General features: G+C 42.4%; 1 protein-coding gene across 2 annotated transcripts; it reads right to left on the reverse strand.

Annotated features, from left to right (window-relative positions):
* Window positions 1-1287: 1287 nt before the first annotated feature.
* SNRPA1 (small nuclear ribonucleoprotein polypeptide A') lies at window positions 1288-20702 on the reverse strand. Of its 2 annotated transcripts, none has more exons than XM_029575013.1 (9): window positions 20483-20702; window positions 16281-16428; window positions 14691-14769; window positions 13731-13777; window positions 12846-12948; window positions 5696-5775; window positions 5092-5167; window positions 3523-3616; window positions 1288-1522 (listed from the first exon to the last, which is right to left on the reverse strand). In XM_029575013.1, the coding sequence occupies exons 1-9, from the start codon at window positions 20595-20597 to the stop codon at window positions 1467-1469; spliced, it is 798 nt and encodes a 265-aa protein (XP_029430873.1). In that variant the 5' UTR covers window positions 20598-20702; the 3' UTR covers window positions 1288-1466. The 2 variants fall into 2 exon arrangements, with proteins under 2 accessions (XP_029430873.1, XP_029430874.1); XM_029575014.1 differs by having other exon boundaries at window positions 20516-20697.
* Window positions 20703-21085: the final 383 nt, after the last annotated feature.

Here is a 21085-nt window from a genome sequence, read left to right on the forward strand (position 1 = left end):
AATGCAGATGGGACTATTAGCTATTAAAACCCAATGCCAAACAGCACTGTGCACCATGGAACTGGTGTTAAGTCTTCATGCGGCTCAAGCTATAAGAAGTAGGAGGAACCACATGAAGCAGCACCAGGCAAAAATAAGTCTGTACAGCAGACACTCAATTTAGGAGCATCCAGTTCCTTAACCACCTCTACCAGGCACCCAATGCCAAGGAGGCACTAGGGATGCTCAAGTGAGCACTAGCTTGTTCTTTTTAGCACAGCACCTCAATATACTGCATTATGGACACAGGAGATGTGGATGGGTGCACCTTAGAAAAACAGGCCCAGAGTACCCCTTGCTCATTTTCTACTTAGGTTTATTGCAGCAGCCCATGTTTGGACTGAGAGTTTTGGCCCACTTTGGGTTGTGAGGTGGTTTTATACCATCCCTGCTCAGTGACTAGTATGTTTGCCTGTTCCTCAGGTACAAACGTCTGGGGATAGGGAAATATTTAAGCTACCTGAACATAATCCACTTGGAAGTGCAGAAAAGTGGAATACAAATCAGAAAATGAAATAGCCAAAGTTCTGAAGGGCCCAGCCTTGCAGTTTCTCTCTCCTTTGTTCCTGAATTTACCAGGATGCAGTACTTCAAGAAAGCAACCTGTGATATAAGAGTACAGGGTTTCTACCCTGAAAAGGCATTTTGTGTAAACAAGTTGCTTGGTTTCTATTCCTGTACTCCCATGTGATCGAGCCTCCAGCTAAACTCGTTCCCCTTACCTTTGACAGCATGCCCCAGTGGCTCACAAACGCTTGCTGGCCCGAGGGCCAATGTTGGCTGCGGTGCACCTGCTTTTCAGCCAAAACTTGCTGTGCTACAGGCTGAGGCATAGACCAGCCCACAAAAATCACATTTTACCCAGTCCCTGACCAGGTATACTCACCAGCTGGTTTTTCACTCCCTGCTCGTGACCTTATGAAATGCACTGGTTCTGGTCTGATGGCTCACCTCAGAAAATATCCAGCAGACTATCAGAGGTTTAGCTTGGAGGGTTTGCAGGGATAGAAGTTAAATGCTGAACTAGCACATTAGTGGATTTTGTTTTTACTAATGCTACACACCAGATCCATTCTGTTCAGCACCAGCCGTTACCACAGTCCTGGATCTCTCTGCAGCAATTGGCTAGCTTGTGTTGCGTTTAGCCTCATATGTTTCAGATCCATCACAGGAAGATGGAAAACAAGTGGCACAAAGCAGGCTGTGATACAATAAAAGCTGGAGGACTAAACCCTAGCATTCATTAAATAAAGAAAAAAAATGTAACAAGTTTATTGATTTCCAAATTTACAGTACAAAAAACAAACTGACTGTTGTAAGGACACCACCAAGTCTGTACTTCAAGATTTCCCATATGCAGAGTCAATGCAGGATTAACATCAATATACAACAGGACTTTAAAATGAAGAGCATCCTAAAATTACATCTCAAGACCCATTGGGGACTGTGTCTTCTTCCATTTCCTCCTCTTGCTCTGTGGGCCCTGGAGAGAAAGTGCAGCAGAAGTTGGAGTCAATCTGGCAGAACAAGCTTTGGGCTACAGTGGAGAGCAGCAGACAAATACTAAAGATAAAAGATAAAGATGCGCCTCTTTCTATCAGCGTTTGCTAACTGGCACTGAACCTGGGAAGCTGCACCGTTTCCTCCTTCCAGAAGAAGCCTAATCCGATATACATTTATTTATTTATTTAAAGATTTTATATACCGACAGCCGTTTGCACATCGTATCGGTTTACAGATAACTTACATGCTATGATAGCAACAAAACGAAATACAGCAAAAAGTAAAGAGAAACAAAAATAACTTTACGCCATCACACCTGTAATTTTCTAGTGGACTGCTTACACCTATAACCTACTCTGAACTGGCATCGAAGGAAAACTGGCTCTTACCTGCTAATTGTCCTTCCTGTAGTCCCCCAGATCAGTCCAGACCAGTGGGTTTTGCTTCCCTACCAGCAGATGGAGGCAGAGAAACAAAACTTCGATGCACTGCTACATAACTGAGAGTGCCACCTGCAGTCCCTGTACCCAAGCCAAGATGACCAAACTGACTAATAAACTAACAAGCCCCAACAAACAATGGGCAAGCAGAGAAGCAGTTGGAGCCCCCTTGAAAAACACCAGCAATCAATCCCTCTCTCTCTATATATATCTCCGTACACTGTCATTACTCTGCACATGAAAGTACACGGCTTCAACCATGTCCAGAAGAGGAAATCTTTCGATTGAAGGGGATGGGTCTCTGGATTGATCTGTGGTACTACAGGAACAAAGCTCATCATCAGGTAAGAACAAATTTTCCTTTCCCTGCACATACCCGATCAGTCCAGACTCCTGCGGTATACAAAAGCTTCCCTAAACAGGGTGGGACCACGAGAGTTGGCTCCTCTAGCACCCGCATATCCAGGTGGTAATGTCTGGAGAAAATGTGCAGAGAAGACCAGGTCCTGCGGAGATATGAACGGACACTCCGCCCTAGCAGAATGCGCCCGCATCCCTTCCAGGACTGACCGGCCCTTACAGATGTAAGCTGCACTCATCGCCTCCCTCAAGCATCTTGCAATCGAGGCCTTGGAAGCCTTACTGCCCTTCTCTGGCCCACAACAGTGGTCAATCCAGGTCACAAGTACCTGGCAGGATCCCAAACAGTAAATAGATCCCATGCTGCTATCGCAGAGTGATAAGTAATGGCTTTTTCTTAAAGCCTACTTGCTCAATAACAGTTTGACTTCTCCAGTAACTTGTCCAAACCTTTTTTTTTTTTTTTTTTTTAACAGGTACGCTAACTGCATTTCCCACATCCGTCTTTTCTCCAAGCTGAACAGCCCTAACTTCTTTAGCCTTTCCTTGTAAGGGGGCCATTCCATACCCTTTTATCCATTTAATGAACTATGATCGTTTAACAATTAAAGAATGAGGTTTATACATCACTGGCTCTTATTTGCAAAGAGCTATCAAAAATTCCCTCAAAAATAAATTTGGACCTTGAATTTGTCAGCAGCCTATAGAAATGTTTTAATTGTATAAGTGGTGGTTCTACATATTTAAAGTTTAGTAACTAGAACAGAGTTAAATGGCTAACTGGAGATTTTGTGTAATTATACCTCTGGTAAATAAATGATCCAAGGCAGCATGGCTTTATTTATTGTTTCTAACTTTCTATACCACTTATCAATCTAAAAGGGTTTACATCTAATCACGTATAATGGATTACGATATACTGCAGTATCTGGAATACAATGTAAGTTTTATGTTTGTCTATTACTTGTCATGGTTAGGTTTGTTATCCAGAATGTTAATCTGATGAGTCATTGGCTGGTTTATTTGATCAGTTTTGTGTTTTATTTGCTGCTTGTATTTGCTCTACTTGATTTTGCATGCAAGACATCTTCCTGATAGACCATCTAATTAAATTGAAAGTATAAATAAAAACAGCAGAAACTGCAAGCGGTGACCATGAAAGGGGCTTGGAAATTCTGACCTGGTTTGCGTTCTCTGCCAGGGATCTGGCCAGACTGCAGTAAGCCCTTTAGTCTCTCCACTTCTGCCAGGGTGGAAGCATTAGCAATAGCAATCTAGAAAGAGAACAGCATACTCACCGTTAAAAAGTAGAAATATCTAATCATCTCCCAAAATGTAGATTCATTTTAAAAATCAAATAAAGCAGCTCTAAAACCTCAGCCCAAAAAACAGAAGACTTATTTTACTATAGAAGCCAATGCAGCAAACACTCCTCAATGTTATCAGCCATAGCACTATTCTAAATGGCCAGTTTCTCTCTGAAACACTGGCCACTACAGTATGTTTTTTTTTTTTGTTTTGGTTTTTTTAAAGAAGGACTTATCAAGCTGTAGCAAGAATGTTGGTTAAGTCATTTAAAAAAAAAGTTAAATGCAGTAGCTGCCCCAGAGTCAGAATAATGGTTTATGGACTTTTCTTCCAGAAATTTGTCTAAAACGTTTTTAAACCCAGCTGCTCTAACATCTTTCACCATATCCTCTGTCAATGAATTCCGGAGTTTAATTATGCATTGAGTAAAACAATATTTTCTCCAATTTGTATTTAATATATCACCTAGTAACTTCATTGTGTCTCCCCTAGTTTTTGTACTTTTTCGAAAGAGTAAACCACCGATTTGCATTTACTTGTTCCACTCCATTCATTTTATAGACCTCTATCATATCTTCCCCCCCCCCTCAGCAGTCTCCAATTCCATTCTATGATGGGCAATGTATGAAATTTCCAAGGAATAAATCGGTTATAGGGAAGTAGTCTCAAGAATTTAAAAGGATCTTCCTAGTATGAATTTTAACCGATAAAAGGTGTACTTCTTAAATACTGATCAAGGATTATTTGAGTAATTAAGATACCATCAGGGATGGTATAATGATAAATTAAGACTAAGGCACACTAACAATGAACTTAAAAAGAATTCAGGTTACATTTTTTGTTATTCTGACATTTAAAGGAATTCGGATTAAAAACTCAACTTTGTGTATGACTAACAGGCTCTTATTAATTATGGAAACCATGCCCCCCAGCCACATTTTATAACTGGAAACCAAAGAAGTCAATCAAGTCCTTTAATTCTCGGTGGCAATGCTGTGCCTGGCTCAGGTCTTCCAGGGATGCCATGGCCGGCACCTACTGACCAGATTTAGGGCCTATGACTGCAGGATTGCAGAAGCCGACCTGGTGCAATAACTGGACTAAAGGAAGGGGGGGCAAGAAGTATAAAATAAGGGGAAAAAAAAAAGATTCTAGGGGTCGTTTTAGCAGATTCCCCCGTTTTAAAGTATCACTGCTGGGTCAAAAAAAAGAAAAAGTAGAGTCAGCAAAAAAGGAGGTGCCCCAAAATATCCACATTAGTTGTAAACTGTCATTTGCATGTTTTATTAAATCCCAAAAAAGCATCGCCATACATAGCTAATCGCTCATGATGTCCTAGCATAAGCGACATACCCCATAATCTAATCACCACAGTTTTACACAAGCAAAACTTGAACATAATCCTTTTAAAATAAATTGCATTCAGCTTTCCTGATATTACCCTAATGGCTTCAACATCGCTTGCAGAGGGCCCGACTCTCTTTTTCTCTATGGGTAATCCAACACCTGGGTTGAAACTAGAAAAACAAAACAAAAAAATGAATAAGCCTAACAAGCCCATATGATTCATATGCTTCTCAACTTTCAAAGATGAACTCTGAAAGTGTTTTATTCAAACCAGTGTAGTATCTTATCTTTGTTAACAAACTGATACAAGAAAGAAATCTCTCCTCCAGAAACACCTTACTAGAAGTGAACAGCTGGCCAGACATGCTGGTATTTACTTCTGGCAGGAGAAAAGAAGAATTCACTTCATATTTTTTTTTCTGTTCACTGCTCCCACTGTTTATTAATAAACTTTAGTTTGTTAGCTCTGTGCCCATGACTGATACCAGTATTTTTTGCATTTCTAGAAACCGAATGATCCCTAGGTTGTATGAGATCTCCGTGTCACTTAATGCAGGTGTAATAGATTTGCAGACTCTTCTGCCCCAGATGTTAACCAGCATGCTGGCAGCTGTCGATTGTTTCCCTTTACGTCTGCTGTTCTAACCAGGTGTTTCTGGAAGGGATCTCCAGTTTTAAGTTGGGTATCTGTATCTTACGTTTTGGATCTCCTGGCAATATCCTTTGCAAGTTGTGCACCCCGTTTGCCCTTGAACATTTTTGCTGCCTCCTGGCGCTCCTGCAGCGATACCACACACAAAGTTAATGTCAACAAGAACATTAAGAACATAGTCTAATCTGTCTCCACCACTATTAGTTTATGTGACGCTAAAATAGAGCTCCCTTAAGGCCTTTCCCCATTTGTGCCTAGGGAAAAACACCTTTGTTGTGACCCTTAATAAATCAACTAAACATCAAATGCTGGAGAAAGAAAGCTATTGTCACTGCTGCAGCAGAAGGTGAAAAGATTTAAGGAGATGCTTGGACAAAGTGATCCTGAAGTTACTGAACACACATGCAAGAGCCACATTTTTACAAAGTGAAGCACCACTGGAAAAATCACACTGAAGAATATTTTGGCCGGATAAAAAAAAAATGATTCTCCAAGTTTCTAAAGTGTTATGCAAGTACAAGACCTCACAATGTGTTTTGTTATGACAGAAACCTGGGAAATTCTATTTTAGGATTTATTTTAAAAAACTTTCCCTAGTGGTGCATTCACTCACAGTATCCCAGGTTTTATTCTCTCTTTGCCCTCCTCCTATGTAGTCCATCCACTGTTGCAAAAAGATTTAGTGAGGGGGCACTCGTTCAAGTAGCTTCTTTGAGGGTGGTGAAAGGTGAAATGTGTTTCAACTGTGGCATCTCCACTAAGGAATGGATTTCCTGAGGCAAGAAAAGGAAAATTTATTCTTACCTGATAATTTCCGTTCCTGTAGTACCACAGATCAGTCCAGACAAGTGGTTTATGCATCCCTACCAGCAGATGGAGGCAGAGAACAAAAACGTTTAGGCATTTCTACATATCCGAGAGCGCCACCTGCAGGCCCTCAGTATTAATCTGTACCCAAGATCTATTAAAAGCTAAACACACCCCAACAAACAATGGGCGAGCAGAGAAAACAGTTGGAGCCCCCTAGAACTAGGACCCCCTTGATGAACACCAAGAACAAAACATATACATCTCTCGGTACACTCTCACTACTAAATCAAGTCCAGAAGCGAGGAAGTCTTTCGATTGAAGGGGATGGGTCTTTGGACTGTGGTACTGCAGGAATGAAAATTATTAGGTAACACATTTTCCTTTCCTGTTTGTACCCCAGATCAATCCAGACATGTGGGATGTACCCAAGTTCCACTAAACGGAGCAGGAACTGGAAAGACCCGCACGCAACACACTTTCCCCAAAAGTCGCCTCCTCCGGCGCCCGCACATCCAGGTGGTAATGTCTGGAGAAAGTGTGCAGAGAAGACCATGTGGCTGCTTGACAAATCTCCTACGGAGAAATGAACTGAACACTCCACCCAAGACGTTGCTTACACCCTAGCAGAATGCACTCGCAACCCTTCCGGATCGACCGGCCCTTCCAGATGTAAGCCGCACTGATCGCCTCTCTCAACCGTCTTGCAATCAAAGCCTTGGAAGCCCTACTGCCCCTTCTCTGGCCCACTAAACAAGACAAAAAGATGACTGAACGTCCGAAATAGATTTGTGATCTTAAGATAGCACAAAAGAATCCGCCGCACATCCAACAAGTGCAGCTGCTTTGCCATAGGAGTAGCGCAATCAAACTTTGGAGAAGCCAGAAGCTCCACAGTCTTAAGATGAAAAGATGAAACCACTTTAGGCAGAAAGGACCGTATGCAATGACACCCCATCTTCCAAAATCCTTAAAAAAAATAAAAAATGGATCTCTAAACGAACATAACATAAGAACATAAGAAAATGCCATACTGGGTCAGACCAAGGGTCCATCAAGCCCAGCATCCTGTTTCCAACAGTGGCCAATCCAGGCCATAAGAACCTGGCAAGTACCCAAACACTAAGTCTATTCCATGTTACCATTGCTAATGGCAGTGGCTATTCTCTAAGTGAACTTAATAGCAGGTAATGGACTTCTCCTCCAAGAACTTATCCAATTCTTTTTTAAACACAGCTATACTAACTGCACTAACCACATCCTCTGGCAACAAATTCCAGAGTTTAATTGTGCGTTGAGTAAAAAAGAACTTTCTCTGATTAGTTTTAAATGTGCCCCATGCTAACTTCATGGAGTGCCCCCTAGTCTTTCTATTATCCGAAAGAGTAAATAACCGATTCACATCTACCCGTTCTAGACCTCTCATGATTTTAAACACCTCTATCATATCCCCCCTCAGTCGTCTCTTCTCCAAGCTGAAAAGTCCTAACCTCTTTAGTCTTTCCTCATAGGGGAGTTGTTCCATTCCCCTTGCTTGTAGCTCCGAAATTCTTCTACTGGAACAAATCGCCACCAGGAAAACCACCTTCAAGGTCAAGTCCTTCAAGGTAGCCCAACGAACTGGTTTAAAGGAGGAGCCTACAGAACGCTTAAGAACCAAGTTAAAGTTCCTCGCCGGACAAACCTTCCAGAGCGGAAGCCGCAGATGCATAGCCCCTTTCGAGAAACGCATTACATCCAGATGGACCGCCAGGGTCCTTCCCTGTACTTTACCTCAAAAGCAACCTAAGGCCACCACCTGAACCCAAAGGGAATTATAGGCCAAGCCCTTATCCAACCCGCTCTGTAAGAAGGATAACACTTGCGGGACATCCATCTGCTGGAGACAGAAATACTGAGGGCCTGCAGGTGGTGCTCTTGGATATGTAGTAATGCCTAAATGTTTTTGTTCTCTGCCTCCATCTGCTGGTAGGGATGCATAAACCACTTGTCTGGACTGATCTGGGGTACAAACAGGAATGAACCATCTGGTATTTTGAAAAACAAAAAAAGGCTGAAGAATTGCCTTTTGCTATACATTGAATAATTTTGAATTGCAGGAGAGGGAACTGTGATGTGATTATTACTGCTGATTGTTTAAAGGGGTAATGGACATTCTATTGAGTGGGGGAGGGATTAATTTTTAATTTAGTGTTATTGTAATTGTGTGCATTACTGGATGTATACAGCTTTGAATGATTTTTTGAGCAGGAAAATGGTATTAGTTTTTTTAAGTAAGATCTCTAGAGGAATGAGGAACTTTGTGCCAGTTTTCTTTTGCACTGAAACCTCTGTTCCCCCTGGAACCTTTGAACTCACTCATGCTGTGTTCTGCTGTTTATGGCAGCTAAACAGCTTCCATGCAATATTCTGTATGGATGTATGGATGCAATATTCTGTATGGATGCAATATTCTGTATGGTTGCTAGTCAGGAAGGCACTGCTTTGGGCTATCACTGGTTGTATAAGTGCCAGCTCTAGAAAGGATTAGCCAAGAATTCACTAGACATTCTCAGTCTTGGCTAGACTCTGTGCTAAGGCCTTGTCTCAACTTTACATGTCTTTGTGAGGACAGCCTAACCAGAACCTTCCCAGGCACCAAGTATAGTAAAACTTATCTAGATAGTGTTAACTATATGAAACCTGGTTATTTTGGCTGTTTGCAAATTATAGCTTTTTTTCTGTTCACCGTTGCCAGTGTTTGTTAATAAGCTTTAGCTTATTAGATACATTTCTAGGAACTGCATGATCCCTGGGTTGTATGAGGTCTCTGGAAACCTCCAAGGGATAGAGCTTGCAGGCAGATTACTGCCAGCGTAGGGGTAATTGCATTAGTGTAGGTGGGCCTTGACTGTACACATGATTAACCTTGCATGTGCATTTGGGGTCAATGCTAAGGTATTATGTGACAATTAGAGAGGTATGGATAACTGTTCCCTTTAGAAGCCAGCACAGGCACAATTCTGAAGGCAGTCAACAGATACTGCTGTCGAGTACAGATTTGCACTCTTGGGGTTGTGAACAATGCCTCTGCAGTGTCCCCAGCTTGATGAGCAGGAACCAGATCCAGGAAGTGAACCCAGGTTTCCCACCCAGCAGCACTGCCACTAAGTCACCAGGCCAGCCTCACAAAGTATTCTAAAAGTCTGTAGTGAACCAAGACAAAGTTTGATATCAAATTTTAGTCTGTATTATAAAGTCACTGCATGAAAAGTGACAGTAGTACAGGTTTCTCATATACCAACTCAACTTATTTTGATCCATAAAAGATGGTATTGAGAATATCAAAGTTTTCAGGAGAGAGTCTTCAAACAGGCAGAAATTGGCATACTGCTATCCTGTTCATTCTGTCTTGTAAAATGACAAGTGACATGTCCAAAAAATATATCGTGCTTCACTCAAGGTTAACTGCCACAAACTGAATAAAAGCATTCATCTGTTACACTCACATACAATTTTAATGGCTTCCAGATTTAACTGGGGTTGCTTTTTTCACGTGACCTAATTTTCAGAATCATTTTAAACCAGCAATTAAGCATACAGTCACCGAGGGCATATTCTCAATGCTTTAATTCAAACACTGAAGATACCAAGTTTCGATATGAATTACAATCATTTGTTACAAACCAAAGATATTTGGTAATCCCCTTTAAGATAGCCAATATAAAGCAAATAACTGATCAGTATACACATGGTACTTCTGCAGAAATCTACTTTATAGAAAGTGTTAAATATTTGGATTTTAAAAGCAAATAGGTAAAACATTTTTCCCAATTTTGCAGTGCAAGCATAATTCCTAATAACTAAAGATGGGGAAAAAATAGCGATGAGTGGGTGAATTCTGGCCAAAGTCTCTATAAGCAATATTATGGTGAGATTAGGAGAAAAACAATTTTTCTTTTTGTAGATGCTGCTAAGACCTACAACAGCGTGGACACACCTGAGGGTCTATCTAGATGGTATGAGAAGCAATCTAAGAAAGCTTGAGAAGTGGTCAACTGTTAGGGATAGGAAAATACCTATGGTACCTGAATGTAATCTGCTTTGAATATAAAAATCAAATTAAAAACATTGCAACATTACAAATTCAGAGTTGTGTGTTTGGGATGCAGAGCCCTGAAGGAGCAGTACACAAAGCAGGAAAGACTTTGGGATGCTATAAGGCAGTGGACAGAGTTGGAGGGACACTAGTGTATATATGAAAAGGCATAACTGGTAGCCAAAAACCAGTAGCAATTATGGTGTTGTACAGGTTGCTGGTGAGCTATCACCTATAGTATTGTATCCAGTTCTGGAGGCTGATCCTCCAAAGCATAGACAGAAGGGCTACCAAAATGATACAGCATCTGCATCAGAAGCCCAATGAGATGAGTCTTAAGGCCTAAATATGTTTATCCTAGAGCAAGTCTTCTCAACAGTCTTTGGGGACACCCCTAATCAGTCGGGTTTTCAGGATTTCCACAATGAATATACATATGAGAGATTTGCATGCGCTGCCTCCGCTGTATCCAAATCTCATGCATATTCATTGAGGATATCCTGAAAACCTGACCGGTTAAGTTATGAGAACTGGGCTGAGATCCATTGCCTTAAAGAAACAATTCCGGTCCTTGAAAGCCATCAACCAGTCAGGTTTTTAGGGTATCCATAATGAATATGCAAGAAAGATTTGCATGCACACTGCCTCTATTGTATGCAAGTCTCTCATGCATATTCATTAGGGTTGGTGGCCCTTAAGGATTAAAACTGCCCACCCCTGCCCCAGGGTAGTGGGTTTTCAACTCCGTCCTTGGGACATCCCCAGCCAAGCTTGTACGATCTCTACAAGGAATATGCAACCCTCGTGTCTATTCCTTGTGCTGACCGTGAAAGCCTGGGTATGTTAAGGACTGGATTAAGAACCACTGCCCCAGAGCATGGGTGGCCTCAAGAGCCACAAACAGGCCTGGCCTTCAGGATACATCTTTCATATGCACATTCATTGAGAATATCTTGAAAACGGGAGCTGTTCATCCCTGCCCAAGAGGAAAGCCATGAACGGGGAGATAGGAAAACAGTAGTAGTCACTTCCAGTATGAGGGCAGGGTTTCACTATTAGATGTGCGCATACCATTGAGGCCTTACGCACGTAACTCATGCACATTCACCAGAGGCATCCTGAAAATCCAACCTATTTGTAGCCCTCAGGGACTGAAGCAACTCTCACTAAGACAGACATTTAAATAGAAATGGATTCATGATGCTTAAGAGGCCCGTTTTTTTTTTTTAAATGGAAACAGTTTTAGAACCGGGGATCATAATGAGTCTTGGGGTGGGAGAGACCGCTCCAGGGAAGGATGGTAGATATATGCAATGTCCTCTCAAAGTAGGTGGCAGTTATTGGACTTCAAATTGGCAAGAGATAAACACAGAGGATCTTTAGTTGCTAAAGAGAGAGAGCAGGCTGCAAGTAGAAGTCCTACTGGAAACACAGGCACTTGTATAGCCAGAATAGCCTAGCAGGCTGTCAGGATACAGTTATTTAGCAGTTAGACAGGTCTGTCAGAAATCCTAGCACAGGGTGGCTAACTCCAGTCCTCAAGAGCCACAAACAGATCCACAATGAATATGCATAAAAGAGATTTATATGCACCATCTCCATTGTATGCAAATCTATCGCATGCATCTTCATTGTGGATCTCCTGAAAAGATGGCCTGTTTGTGGCTCGAGGACAGAGTTGGCCACCTCTCTTCTAGCACAAGGCATATTGTAGCTGGGTCTGTGTCGGGCTATTCTCCTCTTGACCAGGTCAATGACAAGTTTCAGGTGGACGGTACCATTTTGAAAGGCCACAGGGACCTTGGAAGTAGTATTGGGTGTGAACTAAAAAGGGGAATTTTACATGCTCAACTATTCAGGACAGTGAAGTACAATGGAAGAAGCTGAAAAACCAACTTGGATAGGAAGCGATCTCTAGACATGGCCCAGGGTTGGTAGCTGGGATTATACGCTTGGCAGCAAGGACAGACGGACAGCCTGGATGGGCCAGCCATTATCCACTATGTTACTATTTCAAGAATACTAAATGCAAAGCACATATTATACAAGAGAAAAAACATCTTTAAGGCTGGCCCAGTGGTACGTAGGGTTAGAAGGGCTTCAGGCTTTGCATGCAGGTAATTAGAGGACATGCCCACCTGGTAGCTGTCACACTTTTCTCAGGTAACAGTATTCTAGAAATATTAAACATTAAAAACATGAACCATACCTTCAGCTATCAAGTAAAGGGACACACTACTTCTAAAAATATTACAAAGATCTTTAAAAAAAAAAAAAAAGATGGGCTCCAGACAGAGACTGAGAAACTCACCTTTAGCTTCACTTTCTGAAAATCCAGCACACGAACTTGTGGTACTTTATGGATTACATACAGGCGGTAATGCTTTTTGTTCATTACTGGGTTCCTCAAAATGCTGCAGAACAAAATAAAGGTTTCCCCCTTCATGAAGTTCAGTTTTAAGAAGTCAGATTCATTATTCCTCTCCAGCTACACTAACTATTTTGGAAGCACACAATCACAATTATCCTTTTCCCGACAATGAAAAAACGCTAAGCTATTTTGTGGCTCTCTAATGCAGAGAAATGAAGTTACATCTCTGCATGCAACTAACATAACTGAGAAAAAAAAAGTTAGGGGCTTCATATTCAGCTGCTGTGCAAGTAACTTAGCCTGCATATAATACAGGCAATTATTCTCCATGTCGCCAGATAACTTTAGGACAGCTCTACAGGATGACCAGAGTGAAAATGGGAGATAACATAACTCAGCTCCATCCCAGTCATGCCCCTGGAACCCCCCTAACTTATCTGGGCAAGTTTTAGCCAGATAAATTATCCGGACGACTGCCCAAACTTTCATTTAAGCAGGTAGCTTCTGAATAGGAAAGGAAATGACACAAAAGGAAGCAGGAATATGAAGAATAGGGGCCATTTCCAGAAGCATATCATCCATCGATGGTGGATGCAGACTGCCAAGAGCTCCTCAGGTAATCTAACATGGCAAGGGAACTGAGCGAGAAGCCCATTAATGAATAAACTTAGCCTTCGAGTGCTATCCGCCGTGATCTAACGTATGAGAGGGGATTTTCACGAGTCTTCAAAAGACCACGCACTTCTGCTCTACCACTCCATCCCGCCCCCACCAAGAAAAGGGAAACATGGGAGTTCCGATATTTAATAAGTACTGATTGTATACCTTAAATATGTCAAAGATTTAATCGTCGCCAGAGGATCCAGATCACCCTGAGTAAAAGGCAACAAATTAACGATTAACCAGAAAACAATTATATTGTACATATAAAAACAAGCAATTTCATTTTTCATCAAAGCAGTTTCATGTTTTGACAGTGATCTTGCTATCTCTGAAGAAAATTAAACTTCCTATATATAACCATTTATTTAAAACTTTTATATACCGGCGTTAGTGGGGACATCACACCGGTTCACATATTAACAGCAGAGCAGAAAATTACATTATAACAGGGCAAAGGAACTTGGGAGGGGAGAATGAGAGAGAAGCATAGAAGGATAGAGAACAAGCCGCAGGGGCATTAAAGAAATTACAACAGTAAACAAGTATTTCCAAGCATTTAATGGACCCTCCCCCGTGAGCAATCCAATAGTAGAAAATGGATATTAGATGGCAGTCCATTTACGTAATATAGAACAAATTTGCTATGTATGTGTTGGTCATTCTGTGTCACACTGTCTTTTTGGGATATTTAATGGCCTTAGTGTATACACTGCATCCCACCAAAAACTGTCCCTTAACTGAATACAAAATCTAATGAAAATCATTCTCAGACAGACAGCATTTTTCTATACGTTTTACCTGCATAAACACACACTTGCCTGTTTGGAAACCCGATTCATACATTGCCCAGCCACGTCTACCTGCCGAGAACACATGTGCACTTGCTGCCACTGAGAAAAAGGGTGTTCCCAGGGGCAGGCCAGCAGCATTAAATATAAAATCAATGCTTCCCCAGCCCCTTCATTTCCTTATGGAATAACATGCAAACTTTTTTTTTTAAATAAACCTGTTCCATCAAGAACACTAAAATCATGAAACAAAATTAAAATTCAACAGTAAACACGTATTTCCAAGCATTTATAACTGTGTGCCAGTAGTAAAACAACAAAACCAAGCACTTACCAACTCCACAATGCTATTGCTTGTGAGGATCAGTTCCTGAAGGTGTGGCAGGACCTGCTCAATTCCCTCACCTATACGACTAACATTTTAAAAAAGGATATTAGAAAATTGATAGAACAGAGAAAAAAGCCCCCCAGAAATGATCCCAAATCAAAGTAAGGAACGCATCAAGAGCAAGTTGAATAAGCAAGGCGAATCCGAGCTGCATCCTAATACCTGAGCGTTGTTTACCTCTAGGGGGAGACACCAAGGTGCTCTGCAGTCTAAGTTATTGGGACCAGGATTGGAAAAGAAAATTCCTCCAGGACTTACCTGCCAGGGACAAAATGCACTGGCAGCACCACTCCCAACTGAAATATAGCACTGCCTGTGCCCCAGACCCTTTCGTCATTCTTTAGGAGGTTTGGGGAGAGATCAAAGCTTTTTTCATATTTGGAGGGTCAGGAGGTCCATTGTAGACTAACAAGGTCTTTTATGGATTTTGGGGGTTGGGGAATGAACGCCACATTTTTGTTTTTTGAGTGGGGGTGCTGGGGAGGGAAATTTGGCCATCATGGCCTTCTTGGAGACTGGGGGGAGTGAGCTTGCAAGACCACATTTTTTTTTTTTTTTTTTTTTAATCTTTGGTTGTCAGAACCACCTCAAATTGCAGCCCTGTGGTGAGCAGTGGAGTCAAGTTTATACCCCCGCACATGACTCTACATTTTTTTTGGGGGGGGGGGGGGGGGCTTTGTTTTAGGTTAGGATGGCCCTTTAAATCTAATGCTGAAGCCTCGGGACCCACATCAGGGTCTCAAGACTCCCGCATTAGATTCCAGTTTCCTCGGGAGCTCTCGGTAAATTAACGCGGCTGACAACTTTCTAAGTCAACCGTGTTCATTTATATCATTAACTATTCACGAGATGCTTTGCAATATTCATGCATGCAAATCTCATGCAAAGTAGTGCGTTGTGATAGGGGAGGGAATCTGGTCAAGGCCATGCTAAATATCACATAATCATGCGATATTATACCATGCATTAGAGCCCTACCGCAGTTTGATGCATCTCCTGTTAATTAGGTATTTCAGAGTTTGTTTTAGGGGATTTTTGGCTTAGACTGGTTTGGTTTTGTACGTTTCTTTGGTTTTAATTTACATGTTGATTTTCTCTCTTTGTGCATTTCATGTGCTAGTATTGCACAAAGTTGTTTACTTGTTAAGAATTCAAGGAAGAATATTTGCTGCTCCAGCAGCCCACCCTGATCAATGTTCCACTACTCAGCTAGAACAGCACTCATCCCTTCTACCGGCCCTCTACGCCTTTCTATCTCCAGCTGTCCCCTATGTGGTTCTTTGCAACATACATGCGCCTGAAAGCAAAGCCCGATCCCAGCATCCTCTTCTCCTACGTGCCGGTCCGAGGGCACCCATCTCAATACCTCCCCTCCAGTCCCACGGCTGTGCTTGCCAAATTACATGCACTGCTTGGCTCAGTGCCCCCAGCACTGCAGAGTCCTCAACAGTCACCATCCCATGCATCTAAGCAGTTATAGACATTTTTGAAGACTGTGTTTGCACGACGTGTGGAGAAACAGCACACATTACTTACCATATTCTGTTATTGTTCATTAATAATGTTTTAAGTCTTTTCAACAAAGGAAATCCATCCAACTTTCTGATTTCGTTATCAGAGAAATCAATAGTATCAAACTGGTCTAGTGTGGCTCCCAAGTTTTCAATAACTGGAATTTTATACCCTATAGAAGGAAATTAAGGATGTAAGTGATGCACTGTACTTACTACAAAACAACAACATTTATCGAGACAGTTGTTTACATAGAACAGGATGAGTCTGGGGCTCAGAGCACAAAACTAGTAAAGAACCCAGGGATACGTTTGAATACAAACCCTGTTCCGATACCCTAAGTAACTGGGACAGGACTGACTATACAATTATCCCTTTTTTAAGCACATAAGAAGAGCCATGCCGGGTCAGACCAAGGTCCCCTCAGCCCAGCATCCCGTTGGGGGTCACAGGTACAATCCATTTCTTGTATCTCGTTGGCTTTCCCAAGCCCGCCCGGCCAATAACTGTTTATGGGCTTTTTCTTCAGGAACCTGGCCCACCCTCTGGCAAGATTCCATTGCTTTATAGTGGAAAATTTTTAAGTCTTCCAGTCACTAGTTTCATGGAATGTCCCCTAGGCCTAGTGTTATTTGAAAGGGTATTTGATTTATATTCATGATTTTATAAACCAAAATCATGGCAAAGAGGAAAATTGGTTCTTAGCTGCTAATTTTTGTTCCTGTAGTGCGCATCAGACTTTCACCCTCCATTAGGAACAGCTCCTTTGGATTTCTGCACCCCAAATGCATGACTCCAAACTTCTTAGCATTGAAACTCAACTGCCAAACCTTTGACCGCTACTCAAAATTCTTAGATCATGTCTCGTCCTCTGTTCTTTCAGGGGTGTCCATTCTGTTGCAGATCTTAGTGTCATCCACAAAAAAAAAAAAAAAAAAAAACTTTTCCTTCTAATCTTTCCACAATAATCACTCACAAACATACTGAACAGAATTGATCCCAGAGGCACATATTTCCCTCCTCAGTGCAGTTTCCATTTATGACAACTTGCTGTTTGTCAGTCCACCAATTTGTGATCCATACTGCCACCTTGGGACCCATTCCCAGGCTTTGCTATTTTTTCCTGAGCCTCCTATGCAGAACAGCATCATAAGTTTTGCCGAAATCCAGATAAATCACATCAAGTACTCGTCCTTGATCTAATTCTCTTGTTACACAAATCAAAAAAGTCAGATTTGTTTGACATTTTCCTCTGGTAAAACCCATATTGTCACAGATCATTCAACCAACTGCCTTGCAGATAGTTCACTAACCTTTCCTTCAGGAGCATCTTTTAGTTTTTCCACTACTGAAGTAAGGCTAACCGGCTTGTAGTTTCCAGGCTCCTCCCTGCTACCACTTTTATGAAGTGGGGCCACTCCCTCTCTTCTCCAATCTTGTGGCACCAATGATCTGTTGAACAGGTCTTTCAGCAGGACCCACCAGCATCTCTGAGCTCCTTCAGTATCTTGGGATGGATCTCATCTGGCCCTGGCACCTTTCAGTTTTGCTAGTTCTATGCAAAAACTCTTCTGTAAATGGACTGGTACCTAGCGCACTCCCATCCTCGCTCTTACCGACCAGCAACGGTCCTTCCCCAAGGTCTGCTTTTTCCTCGTCTCCTTTCAATCTTACAATACCAGTCCTGGTCTTTCTTCATTTGAAAAGTGTTTTGTCATCTATCTAGCTTTACCTCTTTGGCGATACTTTTCTCCATTCAAGCTTATTTGATTTATAATCCGCTTTTCAACACTTCAAAGCGGACTACATTCAGGTACTGTAGGTATTTCCCTATCGCCAAAGGACTTACAATCTAAGTTTTTACCTGAGGCAACGGAGGGTGAAGTGACTTGCCCAAAAGTCACAAGGAGCAGCAGTGGGATTTGAACCCTGGTTCATATTCTGCTGCTCCAACCATTAGGCTGCTACTCCTTTAGCTTGTCTTTCAGCTTCAGCAGATATTATTTTCTGGGAGCCTCTTTATGTTCCTTTATACATTCTGAACACTGAACTTTTTGCCTTTTATTTTTTCAGCCACCTGTTTAGAGAACCATACAATTTCCTTACTTTTATTCACTTTTCTTACATAAAGATTTGCTGCTTTGTTATAGCTCCTTTTAATTTAGCTCACTTTTGTTCCACTTCTCCTATCTCCCACCAGCCTTCTAGCTCCTTCTCAAGGTACTCCCTCATTTTAACAAAGTCTGTATTTCTGACATCCATGACCAATCTGTGAGACTTTTCTCCATCTTAGCCTCTCTATCAAACCTGTTTGATGATCACTGGTGCACAGGTGGGCACCTACCTGCACATTAGATACACTCTCTGTGAAAGTATTGTTCCCTCCCTTGTGGGTTCCATCACCAGTTATCTAACCAGAGCCTCTTGAAAGGCATCCACAATCTCCCTACAGATTCTGCTGCAGGGATACTACAATCCTTATCAGGCACATAATATCTGAGCAACACTTCCCCCTTCTTACCTACCTTTTGAATGTCTTTGTTTTTGTCTGAATTGGAGGCCTGTGGATCATACCAGTGTAAATGGAAATACCATCATATTTAAGACAGCACTTCTTCCTTCCCCCACATCCACTGCATTTCAGTAACTAAGATATCATGTCTCCTTTTTTGTCCTCTTTCTTCAACAGGTTATAACCCGGGATGGCTGTATCCTATTCATGAGACTCACTGAACCAGGTCTCTTTGATGGCTACAATATCCAAGCCTGCCTCCAACATTAGAGCCTGCAGATTTGAAACTTTTATGTGCACAAATGGTAGCAGTTTGAGCAACAGCTTTCCAGCTTTTTTCTTGTCAGCTCGCTGCTCATGCCAGACATCTTTTCTGTACTTTTGCCTAAAAGGAGACTCATTTTGTCCTTTTCTCCAGCTTCTCCCCATATTTGTATGGAGGATGACAAGTCAATTCCATTGATATCCTTCTGTCACCCCGGCCATCCTTTAATCACCTGAAGAAAATGTTTTCACTCAATGCACAATTAAGCTCTGGAATTTGTTGCCAGCAGATGTGGTTAGTGCAGTTAATGTAGCTGGGTTTAAAACAGGTTTGGATAAGTTCTTGGAGAAATCCATTAACTATTAATCAAGCTGACTTAGGGGAATAGTCACTGCTATTAATTGCATCAGTAGCATGGGATCTTCTTAGTTTTTGGGTACTTGCCAGGTTCTTGTGGACTGGTTTGGCCTCTGTTGGAAACAGGATGCTGAGCTTGATGGCCTGACCCAGCATGGCAATTTCTTATATTCTTAATTCCATTGATATCCTTCTCCCACCCTCACCATCCTTTACACGCTTGACATATGTTCTACGCTTCTTACACAGAATCCATTTGCTTGCAGAGATGCAGGTCGTTCTCACTGTATATGCTTATTCCATACAATAACCCCAAAATAAGAAAATGTGCTTAAAAATGAATGTGTAAGTGTTAAAACTTATCAAGCTTAAATAATTTTCTCTCTTTTCGACTATTTTGCTTTGGCAGTCATTCTTGCGGGAATGACTGCTACTACCTGGAGATTAATATCCCTATTCAATAAACATACACACGGTTAATGAGACTCCAACATTGCTCTATGCTTCAAGGGCAAGAGGAAATGTGGAAAAAAGGATTTGCATCCACATAAAAGCAGGGGAGTAGCTTGCTTGTTACAGCGGTTACTACCCCAAACCACATAAGCCTGATACTTCACTTTCAATGCATATCCAGCATTGCTCTCTGTTTCAACTGCAGGGGGAATGAAGAAAACATTATTTATATCCAGACAACAACCAACAAGGACTGAATTGCATAGGCTGGGTAAACAAGCGTGGGAGTAGCTTGCTTTTTTACCGTATTACTACCCCAAACCAAATTAGCTAGATACTTCACTTAGATGCTGGCGCGGGTGGAAGGGAAATAGAACCAAAAAGTTATATAAAGGGACAAGAGTAACAGAAAAGCATGAAAAAAAATAAAGCGTGAAAGCTTGCAGGGCAGACTGGATGGACCGTTTGGTCTTCTTCTGCAGTCGTTTATATATTCCTCTCATTTTAGCCTCCTCCATCTGGTTTCTTATTCCCTAGTGCCCCTCCCGCCTTCCTTCTCTCCGGTGCATTTAGCACAATCGTAACGCCCGCCTCCTCCCTCCAACCACACAGAAGCCGAAACCGTCCCCGACCTCTTACCCCGCGTCGCGTGCCCGTGGGGGCGAACCTCACCTCGAAGATCGAGCTCGCGGTCCCGCACAGCGTTCGTGTACTGAGCCGCCTGCTCAATCAGCTCAGCCGTCAGCTTCACCATCTTTCCGGGAAGCAACGAGGCCTGGGCCTCCTCACCAAGAGACGCACGCCGGATCCACAACGAGGCTGCTCTCCGTCATCGCGCACGCAACGCCGCGGGGGGGGGGGGGGGAAAGGACGACGTCGACGGCGACTCTAGGCATGCGCACTCCACCGCCTCACGCAGGGCAAACGCTGTGGTCTCAGCGCGCAGGCGGGGTAAGGCGCTGCTTTCCCGCTTCACAGACCGTCGCGCCGTGGCGTCCGCGTTCACAGCACCGGGCGGGGGGCGAAGCTCGGGCTGAAGTTCAACCCGGATTGGCACGGAGAAAATCCGCTGTAAGCAGATGATTTGCTGAGCCACATAGGAGATGGCTGTCTGAATCGGTTTCCGCTTTTTCCCCCGGAAGCAGGGACTGCTGTCCGAAACATGGCCATGTCCGGTTATCTGGGACCTTTCCAGGGTGGATAAGGACCCGTTTTTATAATTATAATTTAAATAGTTCTCTA

The sequence above is a fragment of the Rhinatrema bivittatum genome, chromosome 13 (assembly GCF_901001135.1).
Source record: "Rhinatrema bivittatum chromosome 13, aRhiBiv1.1, whole genome shotgun sequence".
Lineage (NCBI taxonomy): Eukaryota > Metazoa > Chordata > Amphibia > Gymnophiona > Rhinatrematidae > Rhinatrema > Rhinatrema bivittatum.